We start from the raw sequence: 22,602 nt of genomic DNA on the forward strand, positions 1-22,602 counted from the left end.
ACTGCAGATGACCGCGGTACTGTTGGGACTACAAAGCGAGAAAGGGGAGGGGGCAATCCTGATCACGTGTCCGACGAGCCATTGGTAGAGTCGGCCACCACCCTCCCGCCCTTCGCTTTTTAAAAAAACCGTCGTCGAGGCTCTCGCGAGAGTAAAAGGGGGGCGGGAAGAAGCGACCTTCGGCGTGTTTCTTGCACCACCACCCCTTTTCATTCAGTCGGGAGCGACGATGAACTGGGTGGGTTTGGCGTGGTGGATATGGTGAAGCTAGGTGGCGGTGGGGGGAAGCGGCAGAGCAATAGTATTGACGGAATACCTGAGCAATTTCTCCCGGTGTTCCCGGAGGTTCGCCCTTTCTTCCGAAGGGGACAGGCATGCCCCGTCTGACGCCTTCTGAGGTTGTGAGGGTCCCCCTTAAAGTCGAGATTGTGAGACACAGTTGCGGTGACCTCTGGTGTCAAAAAAAGTCAACGGCAGATAAAACGACTGGGCGGGTTTTTACATAGAAGGGGGGTTATTTCCAGCATGATTCTCTGTGCTCTTTCCTAAGCCTTCCTGAGGTGGGGAAAAATGGACTGTGAACAGGCCGAGGTATAATATTTAGGCGGTGGTTGAATTTTATGTGAAATTTCTACTGTGCCCGTTTGCGTGAATTAGATTGCAGTCTGGTGTATTCAGACTTATGAATGGAGCCATCACGTGTCATGAAATTGGGCGGGAGTCGGGGTGGATGGTGCGCTTATGGTGCGATGATTCGTGGATTTTGAACCCTTGCGGTGTTGATGCCTGCCAAAGTGTGTTGATTTGGTTGATGATGATGATGAAGTGCAGGTTGGCACTTCTTTTTATGTACTGTATACTGTTTTTAATTTTTTTCCCCATTGCACAAAGCAATGATAGGGTACCATACCATAAATTAATTATAACTAAGGTAATGCTTTAGTGCTACTTAAGCAAGCTACCTAAATTTCCTTGATATCATTTTAAAAGCCCTAATGTCGCATATAAATCTTTAAAAATTGCAAAATTTACTCCAAGTATGTCTAATTGATATTAGTAGATAGCATGGTGTCTCATATACTGAGTTATACACTGAAGCAGCATTTGTATTTTGTCTCACTTGAATCAACAGCTACAATGAAGATACTTGAGAGGATTGAACTACAGAGATTAACGGGTAGGAGCAAAAAATATGATTATATAAAATGCATTTTACAGCTATTGGCTATCTGAGAACCTTGCAGTGCAAATGTTTGGGTATGCATTTTTTTTCTGGAGAAAAATGAGGATCTTTATTTCTCCCTGTTTTAAATAACATTGTTTATCACATTGTTTTCAAGGTTGTTACAATGTACTCACTTGCTATTTTTTTTAAAAAAATTACTATCTTAGTATAGGATTATTGAGGCTGTATTATTTATGTAGTGGTTTTCAAACTGCTTATGTCAGTATAGATCATTATTATCTATATTGTTTTTTCAGTGTAGTATTGTTCTGTGCTACAGTACTTCAGAGTAATAGTAGTGTCTTATACATGAAGAGCGTCAACCAAGAAAGTTACAAATGCTTTCCTACAAGCACTGCAAGTAATAGGACAAGCACAAGACAAGGAACTCTGTAATATTTAATTATGTTTAAAGTTGCTTTTATATATTCAGAATATATAAGGAACTTTAGGACCACACCACTTTGCAATGGAAATTCTGTCTCAATTGCCATTGTAAATCAAGGATTATTTGTATTGCTGAATCTTAACTTGTTGTTATATATGCAATAAAGCAAATAATTAAGTTACAAGTTTCGTTTTTATGCCAGATTTCCAGTTTTCTTTTTTTATTTAATTTTTTAAAAATTTCTTAAATATTTTATTGATTTTTGGTTTTACGAAAAAACAAAAGAAAAAAACCCAGACAAAAACACATAACATTAAAAAAGGAGCCAAAACCGCTCCATTCTTTTCAAAAGTTGCAGGAGTTCTTATATATCATATTTGACGAGGAAAAGGTAAATAAAGAAACAAGTATCATTTATGCATTATTCTACGCACTTATTTACAGGTTTTGCATATTTTTTATACCATCTATTATGAAGCAGGGAAAGGTTGTTTAAATTCAATGAAACCATTTCAGTTTACAAGAAATGGTTGCAAGAAAGCAAATTGCACTAGTGAAATATTAACTAAGCAATGACATCATGCCAAAGGATAAAATAGCTTGTTATTGTTTGCATTGCCTGATAAATGTAGATGAACATTATACTGGTATTTCCTTTTAATCAAAAGTTCCTCCCACTCATTAAAATAGTGCACTTACAGGTAATGCTTGACTTATAACTATTTTTAGATTATTTAAAGTTACAGTAGCACTGAAAACAGTGTCTCATGATTGTTTTTTTACACTTACAACTGCTGCAGCATCCTCATGCTAACACGATCAAAATTTGGATGCTTGGCAACTGGTTCACAAGTATGAAGATTGTAGAGTCCCATGATCATGTGATAATCTTTTGCAATATTTTGACAAGCAAAGTCAATGGGGAAATCAAATTTATTTAACAATTGTTAAGTTAACAACTGCAATTATTCACTTAACAACTGGCAGGAAAGGTCATAAAATGGGACATAATACACCTGTCTCAATTAGCAACAGAAATGCTGGGTTTGATGTGGTAAGTTGAGGACTAACTGTATAAAGAAATGAAACTTATTAACTATCTGTAGTTTAAGAACTGTAAAGGTCTTAAAGTTTAATAATATACTTTAGATACTATTCCAAAATTAAATAAAAATTGTTTTCTTCATTTACTTGTTGGAAGTTGAGTGTTTCAATATAATGGAATGTGTGGCTAAGGGAAAGAGGAAGCAATCTTATGAAGGAAAAGCCTTCAAGGACTTAAAGGTCAGAGAAAGAAACTTAGGAAGGGCTGATCCTAATTGATCAGACAATTAAAATAGGTGGCAGGACAAGTAGTTCTTAGGATTATTCCTTTAACAACCGTATGAATTACAATATTGTAGAAAAAAATGATTTGCGATAGATCCCCACATTTATGGCCAGCACAGAACCCCCACAATCACACAATTTTGGCACTTAGACAACCAGCATGTATTTATGTTCCCAACATTCTGCAAAGTGTGTGTGTGTACATACACATATACATATACACATATAAAAAAACATAAATACAGTAATCATAAAAGTAAATAAATCTATACTTTAACTAAGAAGACCGGCATTCTATAATCATTCTACAGATTGAATAATAATGATGTATAGCTTACATCTCCACTACAAAATTTTTGAACTGACACTATTCCTGGAGAGAAAGATGTTTCTTCTTACAGTTTTTCAATGTTCAGAGGTTGACATTCATTTATGTAATCCTACTCTGCATGATTAAACCACTATGTGAATTAAAGTTTATTCCCACTTGCTGAACAAGTAGTGCCATATATTGGTTTAGGTTGGTTCATTTTTAACTGAACATTTGCTTTTACCCTATAACTGCAGAAAAAAATCTGTTGTCAAAAAGTCACAAAATATAAATGCTTTTTAATTCTAATTCATTGCTTGCATTTTATTGTTCCCACACTTCATGAGTAACTTGTAAATACTGGGTCAAGTCTCTTCTATTTTTGGAAATGGTTTGCCAATCCTTTCTTCCTAAGAGTGAAAAGGTGTGATTTGTCAGTTACCCAGGTAGCTCCCTTGCCTAAAGCAGTTTTAGAATTAATGGTACCCTATAAGGAGTTAGCCTCTTTGACAGTTCCCCAAAACTGATGCAACCCTTTCTTGTATATATAATTTTCTTTCAGTGTTCACATATTTACTATTACATTTTTTTGTTGATGAAGTATACAGTTTCAGTTCACATAAACAAATCAATATACTTTTATTGATATGACTATTTATATTTTTTTCCTAGATGTGATTTGCTAATGGGTGTGAGCAAGCTAGATGTCTTATATAGGCGTCTACTTCTCACTAAACTTTTCATTCAAGGATGGGGAAGACCAGAAGACTTAAAAAGGTAGGTTATAAATAGATGCTTAAAGGTAAATATTTGCTCTTTCCATATAAATTATTTTTATTATTCGTAGTTAAGGCAAACAATGCAATGCAAACTTATATGAAAGAATATACATATAAACAATAATAACTTATAGTTGAGCAAAAATGTGAAAATTGACGAAGTTTCTAAAGTAGAGTTCATTCAAAGTAATTGTGTGTGTGTGTGAAATTAATACTAGACCTGTTACAGACAATTACTATTATTTCTTTAATTACATGTTTATCATATTAATCTTTTTGTTCTTAATATCTGCAACTAATTCTTATTTTAACAGAATATTTGAATTCAGAAAGATTATTGGAAACAGGGAAAAATGTCAGAACCTTGTTCCAAGGGATTATCCTGTGCACATTAATAAGGTACTAAAATGAATCAATATGCATGGATTGATTTTGGTTATTCATAATCACCTATTCAAAATAGAACTATTGAAGGTTGATAAAAATCTTGTATTTGATAAGCTATACATTGTTACCAATCTAGAATTATCAATTTCAGTACAGTCATCTGTAGTTTATTCTACCTTATATTTATTCCAGCTCACGAGAAGTTCCCCTTGATGGACTAAGATACTATAAAGCAAATTAATTTGTATTGATCCTAAACTTTGCTACAAAATTATTTTAAAACTGGTATCAATTTAACATAAAATATTTCCTGTTTGTACAGATGGATATTGGGACAGGTAGTTCTTAGTTAACAGAGGTAATTGGGAGCAAATTTTCTGTCACTGGGTGATGTGGTTAAGGTACCATGTCACATGACTTTATTGTTTAGCAACATCAATCCTTCATTTCCTGTTGCCAACTTAAGGCAACAGGCAGGTTATTAAGCAAAGATCTTCCAATTTTTTGCCAGTTTCCAACAGGCAAAGTCATAGGAGAAGCAAGTAATAATTGCAAGACATAGGCAAGCTCTCAGACAAATCAGTCATCACTAGAGTCAACTCTGACTTGTGGGTACACAAATACTGTTAACATAAATTTCTCATTAGATTATTCAGATGAAATTTATAATTTATAAAAAATAATTTAAAGAACCTGGTGTTCAGTAGTATGGAAGTTTATACTACTATGGGAATTCTCTAGTAGAAATTCAGAGAACTGTTTATCTTCTACACAAAATTCATTCTTTAGGCTTAGCAAATCTTAGTTCTGAAGTTACATAGTTTCAAGAAACAGCTGAATATAAGTGAAAATATGATTATGAGTTTCTTCACCCACTATAGCTATTGTTTTTATTATGAACTAGTATTTTAAACTCAGTGGCTAAGACCCTGAGCTTTTTGATTGAAAGACTGGCAGTTCAGCAGTTCAAATCCCTAGTGCCACGTAACAGGGTGAGCTCCCGTTTCTTGTCCCAGCTTCTGCCAACGTAGCAGTTTGAAAGCACATAAAAAATGCAAGTAGAAAAATGAGGACCATCTTTTGTGGGAAGGTAACAGTGTTCTGTGCACCTTTGGCAGTTAGTCATGCTGGCGATATGACTATGGAGACGTCTGGATAGTGCTGGCTCTTTGGCTTTGAAACGGAGATGAGCACTACCACCTAGAGTCTGGAAAGACTAGCACATATATACGAAGAGAACCTTTACTTTTACCTTTATAATAAAAAGCTTTTATATTTGCTTACCTTAGTGATTTGATGAAGTTACCAGCAGCAGTCCTTGATTTTGTACAAAGTATGATTGTTCCCAAATTACTAATGTTTATGACTGCTCTTTCTATTACCATGTGGCTATTCAGCAGATACTCTGAATTCACCAGTCTGGATATTACCATTACATTATTCCATTGTGATAAACCTCCTTTATTCATTACTTAGGATGATTATGGATGTACATCTTATTAAATGTTTCTGCTTTCAAAATTTTCCTACCCTGTTTTCCCCAAAATAAGACATCCCTTGATAATAAGTTCAATTGGGCTTTTGAGTGCATGGCAACAGGACAAGTGCTTATTTTAAGGTTCAAAAAATATAAGACAGGATCTTATTTTGGGGAAAACACGGTAAATTACATTTTGAAAACAGAATCATTTCATTTCCCTCCAAATTTCTCTTGCCCTCGCCCAAACTAACAAATATCATACCATATATCAACTTGAGCTCAATCACCACTAATACAAGTAAGATTTTTCCTGCTTCTAAATTGGTGGGATTTGCTTATGAAAGAGTGGGGGAAATTGGCAGAAAAAACATTGACAGAATTCAGATCTTGAGTTAAAGTAGTATATCATCAAAATGTGGTTTAGTTGATTTAAAGTGCCTTGATGAGTTATAATGTATTTTAGTATTTGTGAGCCTGATTAGCTCTAGTTATTAATTAGCATAGCTTTTGTGAACAATTTACTGTACTTCTGTTTAGCAGAACTTTCATTTTTCCATGAAAATTTTAATAGTGACTGTAAATCATAATGCTATGTATAGGTTGAAGAACAATCAGATTGCAAGATCCTTGATGGACACTTCATTTCTCCTTTGGCACATTATGTTCCTGATATCATGCCATCAGAGTCAATTACTGCAAGGTAAGAACAAACATATACTGTAAGTTAAAAAATTATAGAACTAAAAAAGTTATGGACTAAATATAGTGATGTTGTGCAAGATATATAAGAATTCTCTAATACATTTAAATCATTTATTATTATTATTATTTTCTTTCTTTTGATAGGTTTCAATTTATAATACCAAAGAGATGGAACAGCAAGTACAAACCTGTTTGTATTCATTTAGCAGGCACTGGAGACCATGTAAGCTTCAGTATTGCTCAATAATGGTTTCTCAGTATTGCTATAGTAGTATTCTTTAATTTAACTTCATTTAATTGTATATTTTTAGTACTTTTGGAGACGACGAACTTTAATGGCCCGTCCAATGATCAAAGAGGCCTGCATGGCTTCATTATTGTTAGAAAACCCCTATTATATCCTTTTTATTTGACTACTTCCTATACCTTTGAATGCAGAGGGGAGAGAAAGTGTTACTCTCTGACTTATTGAATTCAGGTATCAATATAGTAAATAGAATTGTATCAAAATGTATAAAACATAAATTTGTTTGATTTTGAGATAGATTAGCAGTTCGTAAATTCACTGAATTACCACAGGCTGTATTAATCACCTGAAGTTGGGGAATCTTGTATTGACATTTTGTAGCTCACCCTTATGGCAAATCCCCACACTTCATTTTTAAAGTTATAAATTGAGGAAATTTATTGTTTATTATTTATTTAATTTATTTATTCATTTATTATTTGGATTTGTATGTCGCCCCTCTCCGCAGACTCGGGGCGGCTAACAACAGCAGTAAACAGTAAATAACAAAATCCAATATTAAAAAACAGTTAAAAACCCATTATATAAAAAAACCAATCATACGTACAAACATACCATGCATAAAATTGTAAGGCCTAGGGGGAGAGTGTATCTCAGTTCCCCCATGCCTGGCGGCAGAGGTGGGTTTTAAGCAGTTTACAAAAGGCAGGGAGGGTGGGGGCAATTCTAATCTTTGGGGGGAGTTGGTTCCAGAGGGTCGGGGCCGCCACAGAGAAGGCTCTTCCTCTGGGTCCCGCCAAGCGACATTGTTTGGTTGACGGGACCCGGAGAAGACCCACTCTGTGGGACCTAACTGGTCGCTGGGATTTGTGCAGCAGAAGGCGGTCCCTGAGGTAATCTGGTCCGGTGCCATGAAGGGCTTTATAGGTCATAACCAACACTTTGAATTGTGACCGGAAACTGATCGGCAACCAATGCAGACTGCGGAGTGTTGGAGTAACATGAACATATTTAGGAAAGCCCATGATTGCTCTCGCAGCTGCATTCTGCACGATCTGAAGTTTCCGAAAACTTTTCAAAGGTAGCCCCATGTAGAGAGCGTTACAGTAGTCGAGCCTCGAGATGATGAGGGCATGAGTGACTGTGAGTAGTGACTCCCGGTCCAAATAGGGCCGCAACTGGTGCACCAGGCGAACCTGGGCAAACGCCCCCCTCGCCACAGCTGAAATATGTTTCTCTAAAGTGAGCTGTGGATCGAGGAGGACGCCCAAGTTGCGAACTCTCTCTGAGGGGGTCAGTGATTCTCCCCCCAGGGTAATGGACGGACAGATGGAATTGTCCTTGGGAGGCAGAACCCACAGCCACTCCGTCTTGTCTGGGTTGAGTTTGAGTTTGTTGACACCCATCCAGGCCCCAACAGCCTCCAGGCACCGGCACATCACTTCCACTGCTTCCTTGAGTGGACATTAAATGTTTTATCCTAGTAAGTTAGCAATAATTGCATTAATTAAATGTATTTAAAGTACCATATTTTTCAGACTATTTTTCCACCGGTCTATAAGACTCACCAAGATTTTGAAGGTTTTGTCCTCTCCCAGCCCCCAGGAGAACTCTGCCGATCTCTCAAACCCTCTGCACACCTGTTTTCACATGTGATTGTTTTCGGTGTATAAGATGCACCACATTTCCACCCTCTTTTGGGGGACGGGAAGTATGTATTTTACTCCTAAAAATATAGTAACTATTTTAACGAGGTTTATTTGATTTAAAGTAAATAAGTAGAAACGTTGAAGAATTTTTCAAAATATTTCACAGTATTTCCTTTAACTCGCATCTGTCTATACATGGATACAGAAAACCTAAAGATCAGTTGTAAGTATTATGACTACATAATCATAATAATAGCTTTTATTAATGTGAAGAAAAATAACTTTAATTCTGAGGTATTTTATTCTAATGCATAAAATGAGATCATGTTACGGAAAAGCATTTCAAGTCATTGTAATAGAGAATGCAAATATTGCAGTTCAGCCATTTAGTGACCACACATTATTGAAGCTTGGCTATGAAATGATTTGGGGAAACATTTTAACTTTGAGTATTGTTTGTGATTCTTCAGATCCTACCAGTGCTCCAGTATCACAGACACTGATTCTGCTTTAATATATTGTCCTAAATTTACTTGTTCTCAGCAACTAAATATGACATGATTCAAATGTGTGGGTACTATATTTCACAATAAATATTAAAAATGATTGTTCTTGATGTGATTTCCTTTCTGTTCCTGCTGAATAAACTGGTAACTTGAGAAATTCAAAAATAATCAATTTCTAAACAGACCTGCAAGAATTATTATTTCTCTGCTTTCCTCTACAATGCTGGATTTTGTTCAGACATCAGATCTATCCACTGTTAGAATCTAGAAGAGGTACAGTTAAACTTATTGTTCCTATAGAAAACAAACATGCTATACTGTTGCTTAGAAAAGATAGTAATTTACCTGTGAAAACATGACAAAAGTTATTCAAAATTGTAGTACATTAATACTATATGGCTAATACGTGGTTAAAGTCCACAGTGTTTTCTTTTTGCATGTACAAATACTATGCGAGTACAGTATGTTCTTTCTTTATCTACATGAAGAAAACGCAATTTTATTATCCATCAGCAGCAATTATATTATTGTTTTCAGACCTAGTTTAAGTGGCTTTCTTGTATTGAATGGTCTAGATTATTGCTTTAACTGATCCCCTTTTACCATATGTGAGTAAAAAAAAAACAGATAACAATCCATAGGTATTTCACAGCAGCATTTAAAGGTCCTTGGGTTATTTGCAATTAAATAATAGATAGCAAGGCCATAGTCTGTTAGCTTTCTACAAGCATTTTTAGTACTTTGTCTTTTTACCAGTTTCCTAATATGATTTGATTGCTTATTTGTACCCGGAGTATTGTTAAGTGTTTTATCTTGATTCTTGATAAACATATTTTTCCTTTTATGTACACTGAAAGCATATGCACCAAGACAAATTCCTTGTGTCCAATCACACTTCTATTATATTAATAAAATAAAAATACAATTGAATTTGCTGTTAATGTATTTTCTCAAACGAGTAAACTTAATTTTCTTTCCTTGGGAGGAAAGAAGATCCTGTCTAAAAAATGTGTCTGACCTATTTGTAATGGGAGGAGCTCTTGTTCTAGAATCAGCAACTCTTTTGCATTGGCTGGAAAAAGAAGGATATGGACCTCTAGGGATGACTGGCATATCAATGGGAGGACATGTAAGCTGCATTGTTTAATTGATAATAATGTAATTGAAGTAGATGGTAGCACCCAGCTGAACTTGTATGATCACACACACAAAAAAATGAAATCCAATTAGTATTAGAATGGAAATTAGCTTGGAAATTCCAGATTATTGACTAGATTGAAAAATTGCAAAAACAAAAACAACCCCCCCCCCCCAAGACTATTTAAAATCCCTTTTGTATTGTAACAAAAAAAAGTGGAAGGGTAATCTTCACTGGGGGAATGTAATTCCTAATTGTACTTAGGTTCTTTCATGTCATATTAGACTAAATGGGAAATATCTAGCATAACTCCTAACACCATATTGTAACACTTCATGTTGAGATATGTGTGAGGACTGGGGTGGTTTTGTAGACTAATTCTAATCAAAACAGTTTAAAAGGTAAAAAACATTATATATTTTTTTAAAAAAACTATTTTATGGCTTATTTGCAGTTACACTGCCAGCACCTGTAAGGACTATTTATGTAATAGCAAGAATTAAAGAGTTTGACATGGGAAGGATAAATTCATAATTAGTATCTTTTAATATCTTTTTGCAAATTAAAATAATGTAATTTATACAGCATTAGATTTTGTTAAGAAAACATAAATTTTCAACTTGGCTACTAGGGATAACTGTCTTATTGTGATGTGAACATTACATAGGGTAGCATTATTCAGGTTGTTTAACTATCCCTAGAATAAATGCATCATACAATGTTCTAAATTTAAATGAAATTCCGTTCATGTGTGATTTTATATAAACTCATATGGAACTCATTTGGTAAGGATAATTGTAAAGCAAATGTAAACCTTTATAAATTTGAGGAATATAAACAATGGTTTTATAATATGTACTGTATTTCAGATAGCATCCATTAATACCAGTGCTGTTCAAATCCTATTACTTGGCTTTATATGAGATATGATTAGCTGAAATTGAAAAATAAATTATATGGCAATTTTTTTCATATCAATTTATGATAAACATTTCATGTTTTGATTTGTACTCATAGAAAAAATTACCCTGGGTTTTTTTTTTAACAGATGGCATCATTAGCAGTATCTAATTGGCCTAAACCATTACCATTAGTTCCTTGTCTGTCCTGGTCTACAGCTTCTGGTGTTTTTACTACGGTATGACATTCTTGGTTGGTATATAATTTGAAAGCATTTCACCTTGAAATAAATAAATAAACTATATCTTTTTTTAGAATCAATGGATACTTCATAATTGCTACAAGTTGATTCCATTGCATGTTCACCCATCCAGTTTGTTTAACTAGGTTGTTTTACTGTTTATTTATTTTATTCATTTACTTCGATTTATAAGCTGCCCATCTCCTGACAGACTCAGGGTGGCATACAGCAGTAAAACAGTATACAAATTTTAAAATCCACAATCCCCTCTTGCAAAAGAGATGTATGATATACATTACTATATGTTGTTAAGTCCTTTTTTCAAAGAATCTGCACATTCCTAATGAATAAGGTCCATGTGTTTAAACCTTGAATATTATCAGAGTGCTTTGTTATGACAAAAATCTAATCTACAACATGCTTTTAATGTAATATAGAAGTTAGTTTCTTTTTCTTGTTATTATGACACCATTTCAGAAAAGCTTTGATCTTTTTTAAAATCCTTGCCCAAATCTTTCATTTTAAAATGAATTTGTTGCTTGGAAATCACATGAACCATTGACTCTTTACTTTGTTATTGAATCCAGAAAATTATTTGCGGAGTGATGGAATTTAACAAGTAAAACCCTGGCATAATTAAAACTGGTTCTTAAATAGTGCATATAATGTATAATCTTTTGTACTTTCTCTTTAATTTCAGGGTGTATTGAGCAAGGCAGTGAATTGGAGAGAACTAGAGAAACAATATTATACTCAGAGTGTTTATGAAGAAGAAATAATTCAAATGCTTGAATATTGTGGAGTGAGTATAAATTATTTATATACAATTTCTGAGGGTGGTTTAATTTTGTAGCTCCACTCCAATATCTGGGACCTATTTTAGTGCAATAAACAATTATAAAACCTTATTATAACACAAATTTTGTATTAATCTTCTGAGAAAATTTTTTTCAGTAACAACTATACAAATAGTTTTTCTTTGAAAATCTCTGAGATATTTAGCTACAATCAGAAAAGAGGGACTATATATTTGTATAGAGTAACTATTTAGAAAAGAGAATTGGAATTGTCACACCAAAGAAAATTTCTGTGTGCATTTTTGAAATTGTTAAACCTTTAAAATCTCTTTAGTAAAATAAATACTAAAATGAGTAATTTGCACATTAAAATGGTATTGGAGAAAACCATTTTAAAATTCTCAATTCTTTTCTGATAGAATGCAGCTATCAGAAATACATGCCAGTTGCAAATGCTTGAATTTTGATCACATGATCAATGGGGATTCTGCAATGATTTTAGGGGTAAAAAACAGTCATGAATCATTTTTTTCAGTGCCATTGTAATGTTAAATCAATCACTAAATAAATGGTTGTAAGATAAGAACTACCTGTAGCACATGCTGATATTTTCCATTGCTTATTGTTTTATGGGTATTTTAAAGGTGTTTTATTGTAAGCTAAGTAATATTGCAAGAAGATGCATGTACATGATTTTAAATCAATAAATATTGCTATGTAGAATTATAAAGAGGACATGGGATGTTACAAATTGCAGCATTTGAAGAAATAGCATAACAGCAGTCTTAAATCCATAGTGCCAGATGCTAGTCAGACTAGTTAGTTGCAGCTAAAGGATTTTGCTAAATCATTTTTTTCCCCATTGTCATGTATTTATGTAAAAAATTCTAGTATGGAATCCATCTTATATGAAAATAAAGTGGTACCTCGGCTTACGAACTTAATTCGTTCTGTGACGAGGTTCGTAAGTAGAAATGTTTGTAGGATGAAACAACATTTCCCATAGGAATCAATATAAAGGTGAATAACGCCTGCAATCCCAAAACTCACCACTTTTGCATTGCGCTGCTGGGAATCCCCGCCACCAGACTTCCATTGCCAACCGAAGCGCCCATTCTTGCGCTGCTGGGATTTCCCTGAGGCTCCCCTCCCTGGGTTTCAAAGCAGCACCAGCAAAAACAAAGGGAATCCCAGCAAGGGGAGCCTCAGGGAAATCCCGGCAGCGCAAGAATGGGCGCTTCGGCTGGCAACGGAAGTCCAGAGGTGGGGTTTCCCAACAAGGGGAGTCTCGGCAATCCCAGCAGCGCAAGAACAGGCGCTTCGGCTGGCAACGGAGGTCCAAAGGCGGGGCATCCCAGCAGCAGCAGCTTGGGTTTGTAAGGTGAAAATAGTTCAGAAGAAGAGGCAAAAAAATCTTAAACACCGGGTTCGTATCTGGAAAAGTTTGTTAGAAGAGTCGTTCGTAAGACAAGGTACCACTGTACTTAGCTAGTAAAAGTTATAATTATTTTGGCTGTTTTCATGGGGTTACATAATCCATTGTATAATTGTTCACTTTACATTTTGGTATAATTATATTGTATTGGCAGTTCTGTGTTAGCAAAAACTTCAGAAGAGAAGGATATAGGGGTAGTGATTTCTGACAGTCTCAAAATGGGTGAACAGTGCAGTCAGGCGGTAGGGAAAGCAAGTAGAATGCTTGGCTGCATAGCTAGAGGTATAACAAGCAGGAAGAGGGAGATTGTGATCCCGCTGCATAGAGCGCTGGTGAGACCATATTTGGAATATTGTGTTCAGTTCTGGAGACCTCATCTACAAAAAGATATTGATAAAATTGAACGGGTCCAAACACGGGCTACAAGAATGGTGGAAGGTCTTAAGCATAAAACATATCAGAAAAGACTTAATGAACTCAATCTGTATAGTCTGGAGGACAGAAGGGAAAGGGGGGACATGATCGAAACATTTCAATATGTTAAAGGGTTAAATAAGGTTCAGGAGAGAAGTGTTTTTAATAGGAAAGTGAACACAAGAACAAGGGGGCACAATCTGAGGTTAGTTGGGGGAAAGATTAGAAGTAACGTGAGAAAATATTTTACTGAAAGAGTAGTAGATGCTTGGAACAAACATCCAGCAGATGTGGTTGGTAAATCCACAGTAACTGAATTTAAACATGCCTGAGATAAACATATCCATCCTAAGATAAAATACAAGAAATAGTATAAGGGCAGACTAGATAGAACATGAAGTCTTTTTCTGCCGTCAATCTTCTATGTGATCATTTAACAACTACAGTTCCAGTTGTAGTTATTAAGTGGAACAAGAAAAAAAAGCTGCCTGTCAAAGGAGGAGGGGAACTTCTGGACTGGGTTGAAAGAAACAAAGCAGAGATCCCAAAGATCTGAGATTCTTTTTTCCACCTTGTTACAAGAGTTCCCATCTTCTCTATGTGTGAAGATCCATGTGATATGTACAAAGATCCCAAAAATACAACTTTTATTTCTGCAGCCCAACACAGGAACTCCCATCTACATGTGTAGAAGAGAGAACTCCTGTGCTGTACTGATGAAGCCCAAACAACACGTGAATCCCTTTCAGTAGGCAGATATGTATTCGAAAATTTATCAGCGCATATTCTCAATACGTTTAGAAAAAACTAAATGACTGATCAGAATTACCAACATTTCTCATAATATATGGCTGGAAGAATACTTCAGGGTTATATCTCAAATTCATTAGTCTGTAGAAAAACGTCTAAAAATGTAAGTTACAAATGTAATAAATAAATATCCATCCAGTACATAATTTGAACATGTGTTCAGTTAAAATATAAGAAGATTAAAATAGAATTATCTAATAAAAGAGATCAATCTGTTTTTAAATATTTTAAAACATTAGGATGCAGGTTTAATTGAAACGAGGACATTGAAAAATATGCCAAAGTGCTTCATAAATATTTCTTTTCAGACAGATTCATTCAAGATGGGACAAGACTTTGTTAAAAATTCTCCAAGCAGTGTGGACAGCTTGAGTTGTCTGGATCTCAATTCTAGTATTCTGCACCTGGATATTGGAAACAACGTTCCTTCTTCAGACGTTGGTCATTGCCTTAGTACTAACAGAAACAATCTAAGCTCCTCAACAGAAGGATTGTTGGTGCAAGATGCACCCAAACTGCAGTGCATAAATCAGACCTTTTCAACCAGCTCCAATAGTACTAACTTTTCCAAAGAACAAAATCACCTGATAAGTGGAAAAAATGACCGTTTACAAAGGGAATCATTACGATTTATGAAAGGAGTAATGGATGAATGTACCCATGTTGCTAATTTTTCAGGTACATGCTAATTTTAGAGTATTTTAAATTTTCTATGCTATTAATTTATAATACTATTTAATAATTCTCCATCTCTGAGCACTGTTCATAATTTTTATTACACTTTTTTCTAAGTTATGTTTTCCATCTTCTACAGTTGAATTTTCTCTTATGCTCTTCCTATTTACTTTTAGCAAATGAAGACATTTTTCTACACACCAATGTAAATTTTAAATATGCCATATTTTTTGGAATAGAAGACGCATCTCCTTACTTCCCAAAAGAGGGTCAAAAACTGCATCTTATACGCCAAATGTAGCCTCACTCACTGGCCAGCCCCAACCCTTTGGAGATTTTCAGCAAAAATGGAGCATGCGGAGATCAAAAGAGCATTGTATTTCAGGTGGCGGGCAGTTTTGGCCGGTGCTGCCACCCTAAAACTCTTTCCTTCTCGATTTCAACCGACACTGCCTGCTGCCCGAAACACAATGCTCTTTTTTGATCTCTGCATGCCCCCTTTTTTGGAATCGGGGAGGAGTGTTTTGGGGCTGCAGCTGCCTGAAACGTGATGCTCTTTTTTTTGCCTCCTCACACTCCTTTTTTGGAATGGAGAGGAAAGTGATTGACCTGAGCGCACAAAGCCTGAAATAGTAATCAAGGTATTGAAATAATTTGGGTCTTCTTGCACAAACTGCCCAGCAGTTCAGGACACATCACCACCAAAATCAATCAATAAAAATATCCAAATCAAGGTTTCTTTATGTTTCTTTATATCATAGTTTCTTTATGATATAAAACTATGCTGTGCAAAATTTTAGTTCAAAACACTAAAAATTGGAAGTTCTAGGAGACCTCAAATAAAGGATTGCAAAATGCTGAGTCGGTAAAAATGACATTTTGGGCCAAATTCCAGAAGCTGTAAACACGGCACTTTCAGTAGTATGTTGGAGATATTTGCAGAACCTGCACACCTTGTAAGGCTTTATAAATTGGCAAAACCCTATGTACCTAGTCCTCTTACTTTTTACATGGTTCAGGCTCAAACTTTGCAAAAAAAAAACCCTTCAAAAATGAATTTACAGCAATCTTCAGGCTGCTGTAGTTTCAAAACTACTTGGCCTTTCAGGTTGATTTTTGGCAGGTGTACTAAGTACACAGTTGCAATGAGGACCTCCAATGTGCAGCACTTTCCTCGATTTGAGGAATCAGGTGTGAGAATAATGAATTTCTGGCTCTTGTGTCCCCCACCCCACCCACTTCAGTTAAATTCCCAGTATTGTTTTGGGTTTTTTTTTTGTCTTGTTCCCCCAAAATTATGGCGCGTCTTATACTCCAAAAAATATGGGTATACAAAAATTGAATTTATTTGACTGCTAACTATATCATGTAATTTCTGCATTATATTTATATTTATATATATTTACATTGATGTAGTCTGAAGAAAAAAGCAGAGCATAGTACTTCATTTTTATGTATACTGGGCTTTGACCGCAATTAAGATTTTTTTCTAAATAAGATTAAATGCAGTATGAATTTCAGTTTTGCAATTTTATCAAATAATTAAGCAATTTGGAAACTTTGAAAAAACATAGGAAGAACTTGAGAAAAGAGTGGAAGTGCAATTTGGGCCTATTATTTCTGCTCATGCAAAGCCGAAATCACCAATATTTTCCTTTCAAATTTGAGTAGCAAAAACTTAACTGTAAAACTGATTTTACAGTACTGTATATTGAAATGATGGAACACATTTTTTCCTGCAACATGGCATTTGAATGGCATGTGTACCAGACTCCAAAAACAAGTGATAGGACAACCTCAAAACTAAATTTGATTTTAATTATATTTAATTGTTCCACAGACGTAATAAAATTGATATTGCATGTGAAATTATAATTGAATAAATTAGGGCAGTTTGCAGGGTCTCTGCTTATTCAACTTCACCATTGGCCCTATTCTAATACTTTGTGGAATATAAAGACTTATTTCTGCAGTAGCAAGAAAACTGATTTAATTTCAGAAATTTTAGTGTTAGAATCTTTTCTGATTCATACTTTCTAATACTGCTAAATACAAATCCAAGCTGTTGGCAGCTTGCTTTATGCAGTTTATAAGGTTATATTGCCACCTGTTGGTGTACTTATTGAGTGCTCATTGAATTATTTTGTAATGTGAGAAACATTTCTAACATGATATTAAATCTAAATCTAATAAATTTATCGTCAAATAAATTGTTGTTCTCAGTGCCAGTAGACCCCACACTGATCATAGTTGTCCAAGCTAAGGAAGATGCCTATATTCCAAGAACTGGAGTGCGTAGCCTTCAAGAAATTTGGCCAGGATGTGAAATCAGATACTTGAATGGAGGTCATGTTAGTGCTTATCTCTTCAAACAAGGATTGTTCAGGTTAGTCATTCAGAGTAAGCACTGAAAATCATGTCTAGCTGCTGCTTAAATCATTTAAATTATTTGTATAATGCTTATTTAAACATTCAAAATCATTTTAACATAATTCATTACAAAATAAACTCCACAGAGCATTAATAGCTCAAATCATATAGTAATAACTTGATTACACTGTTTAAAATACTTTATACACATCTGTTTAGAGACTTTTGATACTACAAAGTACATGCCATAACCAAGAAAGACTCCTTTCATTCCCAGGAACTAGCAATCTGTAAGTCATTATGCAGAAAGTAGGATATCCCCAAGGATCAATAGAGTCTAAAAGGAAATATAATTTCACAGATATTTCCATATCAATTTCTCTCTTTTTTTGAAAAAGTTTATTTTTATTTTTGTTAACTCCACATCCACACATTACTGCATACATTACCATACAAACATTTCCATAACGTATGTTATTATGTCTTTCTAGTCAAATTCTATTCAATTAAACACCTTGATCACTCCCCTCCTACTCTCTTCATCTCTTCTATATACCCTCTCCTTCCTTTCTCTACCTCCCTCTATCTTGTTTCCTTCTCTTCCTTAAAACTTCCTTTGAGTTATTTTAAATCTATTAAACTTTTATGCTAACCAGACTGATAGCTAACTTATTACATTCTTATGGTATGCCATCTCTTATAATATGTTTTTTTTTCTTTTTAAAGTATTCATCACCATTATCTTTTAATTTTTACCCTAATATCACCTTTCTCTTACATTCTAATTTTGTCACCTGAGTTAAAACGTTTCTTTATCACTCTTAATTTTTAATTTGTGCTCATTTTAATTTGTATCAGATTTCACAATGGTTTCAACAGTGGCAGAGCTCCTGATGTATTTGAAAAGATTCTTAAAAACTCAGGAAGACATTAAGAGATGTAACTGCTTGAAAGCCGCCCATGTCAAACAGCACAGTCAAGCATTATCAATTGGCCATAGGAAATGTTTTATGATGTTCTACAGTTTTTGCTAGTAGAATTATAATTTGTACCTGAAAATCTGATAATGAACCATAAAGTTAATAGTTTATAGTGAGAGCATTCATGTTGAATTTTTAAAATGATAAAAAAGCTTTATTGAAATCAGTATCTAAATGATAGTAGTATAATCAATTTTCTCTTTTTTTTTCTTTTAGGCAAGCCATATATGATGCATTTGAACGTTTTGTTCATAAATATTTGACATAGTCTTCTTGTGTTCAATTGTTCCATTTACTTTCACTTTGTGTTGATCCTGATACTAACGTCTTCAATAGAACAAACCTAACAAGATTGTAATCAAATGTTACTTTTAAAAATTAGATTTGTTAATATTGGTGTCTTACATCTACAAAATATGCTTTGATTTTAAAAAAATATGATTTGCCAAGTTTATACACCCATAGAAGACAGACCAATTCAGTATTGACAACTTTTTAAATTTCAACTTGTACATTTCTTTTTATTTCACTGTATTATAAAGAGCCAAAGAATTTGGAGTATTGCGTTACAGCAGTGTAATACTAACTCCTAAAGGGAAAAAAAATATCTAAATTAGGCTTAATATATTAGAAGACCCCATCCAAATCTCTTAAAAATCAATATTGTAGTTTGAATTATGAACACATGCAAGAGTTAATTTTTTTCTACTTTAGCTTGAGAAAATTTAGTGTAGTCTATTTCTCATTTTATTACTATATTCATTTAACATAAATAATAGCCATAATTTGTGCCTTAAAAAAGACAAAAGAAAAGATTACAACTTCTTGAACCACAAGAATTACAATAAAGATTGGAGTTTCTGTAAATGTTGCATGTATGAATGTTTTAATAAATACTTTCTTGAATATATTTTTTAAAACTACATATTGCACAAATAAAAGAGATTATGCCAGAGTTCGTTGTTTCTATTGCTGTATATAATTTTGCAGTAATTTTCTTACCAAAATTCAAAATTCTTTCATTACATAATATTGCTTTTGCAATATTAAGTACTTTTTATAATTGGAATGTAAGGCGGTATAATTGGAATGTAAGGCGGTAGGGAAAGCAAGTAGGATGCTTGGCTGCATAGCTAGAGGTATAACAAGCAGGAAGAGGGAGATTATGATCCCACTATATAGAATGCTGGTGAGACCACATTTGGAATACTGTGTTCAGTTCTGGAGACCTCACCTACAAAAAGATATTGACAAAATTGAACGGGTCCAAAGAGGGGCTACAAGAATGGTGGAAGGTCTTAAGCATAAAACATATCAGGAAAGACTTAATGAACTCAATCTGTATAGTCTGGAGGACAGAAGGAAAAGGGGGGACATGATCGAAACATTTAAATATATTAAAGGGTTAAATAAGGTCCAGGAGGGAAGTGTTTTTAATAGGAAAGTGAACACAAGAACAAGGGGACACAATCTGAAGTTAGTTGGGGGAAAGACCAAAAGAAACATGAGAAAATATTATTTTACTGAAAGAGTAGTAGATCCTTGGAACAAACTTCCAGCAGACGTGGTAGATAAATCCACAGTAACTGAATTTAAACATGCCTGGGATAAACATATATTCATCCTAAGATAAAATACAGAAAATAGTATAAGGGCAGACTAGATGGACCATGAGGTCTTTTTCTGCCGTCAGACTTCTATGTTTCTATTGATAAGCATTTCAAGAGGATCTATCTATTGTATCTCACTTTCATTATCACTTAGAGTACTATGTGCTTTATATGAAGCTGATCAGAAAATTGCAACTATTCCGGAATCGAACATGCATGCTCATTTGCTGTCCATACCAGGAACATATAAGTACAATTTTGTGGGTCCTGCATTGGGTAGAATTTAAGATGTGTTCACCAATATCAGTGATGGCTAATCTTTCTCGTCATGGGCCGAAAGAGCAAGACAGTGTATGTACGTAGTGGCACCCATAATGCAAAGAATGCACAATCCCCCCTGCACCCCTGTGCATGCGCGTCTGACACCCCCCCCCCAGGGCTCCCCTGATGCCCATGCTTGTGTGCATGACCCCCATGCTTTCCCTACCATCATGCTTGTGCCCCCTCATGCTCTCCTGCCTTCCCCCCTGCCATCCCCTGCCCTCATGGATCTATATAATACTCCATGTTCCAATTGGAATCAGTTAAATTCCTTAAATCCTTTAATCCTAAATGAGTTTTGGTCCCATACTTCCAAGAGGAGAGAAGTCAAAGCTAGAAGATGCACATTTCTGATGAAATGAACATACTGTTGGTTTTACATATTCTCCGTACTAAATGAGCGGGTCCAGCAGTCACATGGGTTGCTCGCTGTCCAATCCACATAGGGCCGAGCCTTGTCTTTTTAAAAGATAGCTGGATCCGCATCTTCCCAGAATTCGCTTGGTCCTCCTACCGGCAGGACGGATGGTGGCTCAGCTCCTCTCCAAACACCTTCCCTCCTACTCTATACTGCAATCCTAAACAAAAAAGATAAGTAATTGGGGTTCCTTTATTATTCTAAGCCCACATGAAGTATTTAGTTTTCGAGCCAGCCCTCCTGGGCTCGACTCCATGCGGCTAGGCTCAAATGCCGATTGCACAATCGCTCTGCTCTCACTGCTGCCGGTTGTGTTTATTTCCTTAAATCTGCCCGGCTGGGAGGGTTTTTTAATTCGTGATTCCTGGTTTTGTTTCTACCTACTGTGGAGTGGGATGTGTTACAAGGGCTCTTGTGCTGTCCTCTGGACTTAGTTCTAACTCTCTAGTGGAGTTTTTTCTTGGCGTGAAGGCCCTCAGGGCCCAGTAATATCAGCACCACCAGCCCAACCATGCACAGCCGTTTGGCGCCATAAAGTCCACCACATGGCCCAGAGTAGGCTGTGAGAGTCTCAGGTTATTACTCCTTTGCTAGGCCTCTTAACCAGTGTGCCTTGTTTATGTAGTTAGGTCTAGCCTATCCGTAATTTTGGGGAGAAATTTATGGGAGTGATCAGGGCGATTAACACCAACCCAAAGGCAAAAATAATAATAAATAGGGATTTTTGTTACAGTTGATCCATTAGAGATGTGAATCAAATTATTAGGGAAATTAGAAGAGTTTGGCAAATTGTCAGGGTTTAAAATAAATAAGAAGAAAACTAAAATATTAATAACTTGAGCAATAACCAGAATAGGGAAATCGAAGAGAAATTAGGGATTCAAATCATCAAGAAGGTGCCCTATGTCCAATTACAATCTAGATACAAAAAGGACATAGAAGGGATAGATATAGACACTGAATCCCAACAATTGGATAAGCTTCCAACGAGCCCAGAAGACAAAATAATCTCTAAATTATAGAATTACCTATTAGAATTCAATAAAATAGAAGAAATAGTAAAGGGACCAATGATAGCCTAGGCAAGAAATGTCAGTCATAACCAGCAACAGGCCACCATTCCCGGTGCTACCGGAATGGGCCGGGTGCGCATGTTGGCTCTCAGTGTGACATTCAGCTTCTGTGTATGCGCAGAAGCCAAATCTCATGCAAGAACAAGATTTTTGGCGTTTTTGCTTCCGTGCATGCGCAAAAGCAAAAAAAGGCCTAAAATGGACGAAAACAGGTAAGTCTAGCCCTGGTGCTCACTTCCCATCCATCCCCAGCACTCCCAGCCAGTGTTCCCTCTAATTTTTTTTCGGGGTGAGCGGAAAAGTATAGTGTCTGAGTGGCAGTCCCTTTGGGACTGGGCGGCATATAAGTATAAAGAAAGAAAGAAAGTGTGGGCGTGTGCTATCACACATGAGCAAGTTCTTGCATCCATAATTCTAT

At 35.3% G+C, this 22,602-nt stretch overlaps 1 protein-coding gene across 3 annotated transcripts; it reads left to right on the forward strand.

Annotated features, from left to right (window-relative positions):
• Positions 1-5: 5 nt before the first annotated feature.
• On the forward strand, positions 6-19,717 carry ABHD18 (abhydrolase domain containing 18). Of its 3 annotated transcripts, none has more exons than XM_070757722.1 (14): positions 6-238; positions 1,133-1,177; positions 3,925-4,029; positions 4,346-4,430; positions 6,498-6,598; positions 6,745-6,823; positions 6,912-6,996; positions 8,692-8,719; positions 9,993-10,131; positions 11,189-11,278; positions 11,982-12,083; positions 15,046-15,415; positions 17,636-17,798; positions 18,979-19,717. In XM_070757722.1, exons 3-14 carry the CDS (start codon positions 3,938-3,940, stop codon positions 19,028-19,030), a joined length of 1,386 nt encoding a protein of 461 aa, XP_070613823.1. In that variant the 5' UTR covers positions 6-238; positions 1,133-1,177; positions 3,925-3,937; the 3' UTR covers positions 19,031-19,717. The 3 variants fall into 3 exon arrangements, with proteins under 3 accessions (XP_070613823.1, XP_070613824.1, XP_070613825.1); XM_070757723.1 differs by having other exon boundaries at positions 197-591; XM_070757724.1 differs by lacking the exons at positions 6-238; positions 1,133-1,177; positions 3,925-4,029; ... (3 more) ...; positions 6,912-6,996; positions 8,692-8,719 and adding an exon at positions 9,222-9,275.
• Positions 19,718-22,602: the final 2,885 nt, after the last annotated feature.

This window comes from Erythrolamprus reginae, chromosome 7, assembly GCF_031021105.1.
Source record: "Erythrolamprus reginae isolate rEryReg1 chromosome 7, rEryReg1.hap1, whole genome shotgun sequence".
NCBI lineage: Eukaryota > Metazoa > Chordata > Lepidosauria > Squamata > Dipsadidae > Erythrolamprus > Erythrolamprus reginae.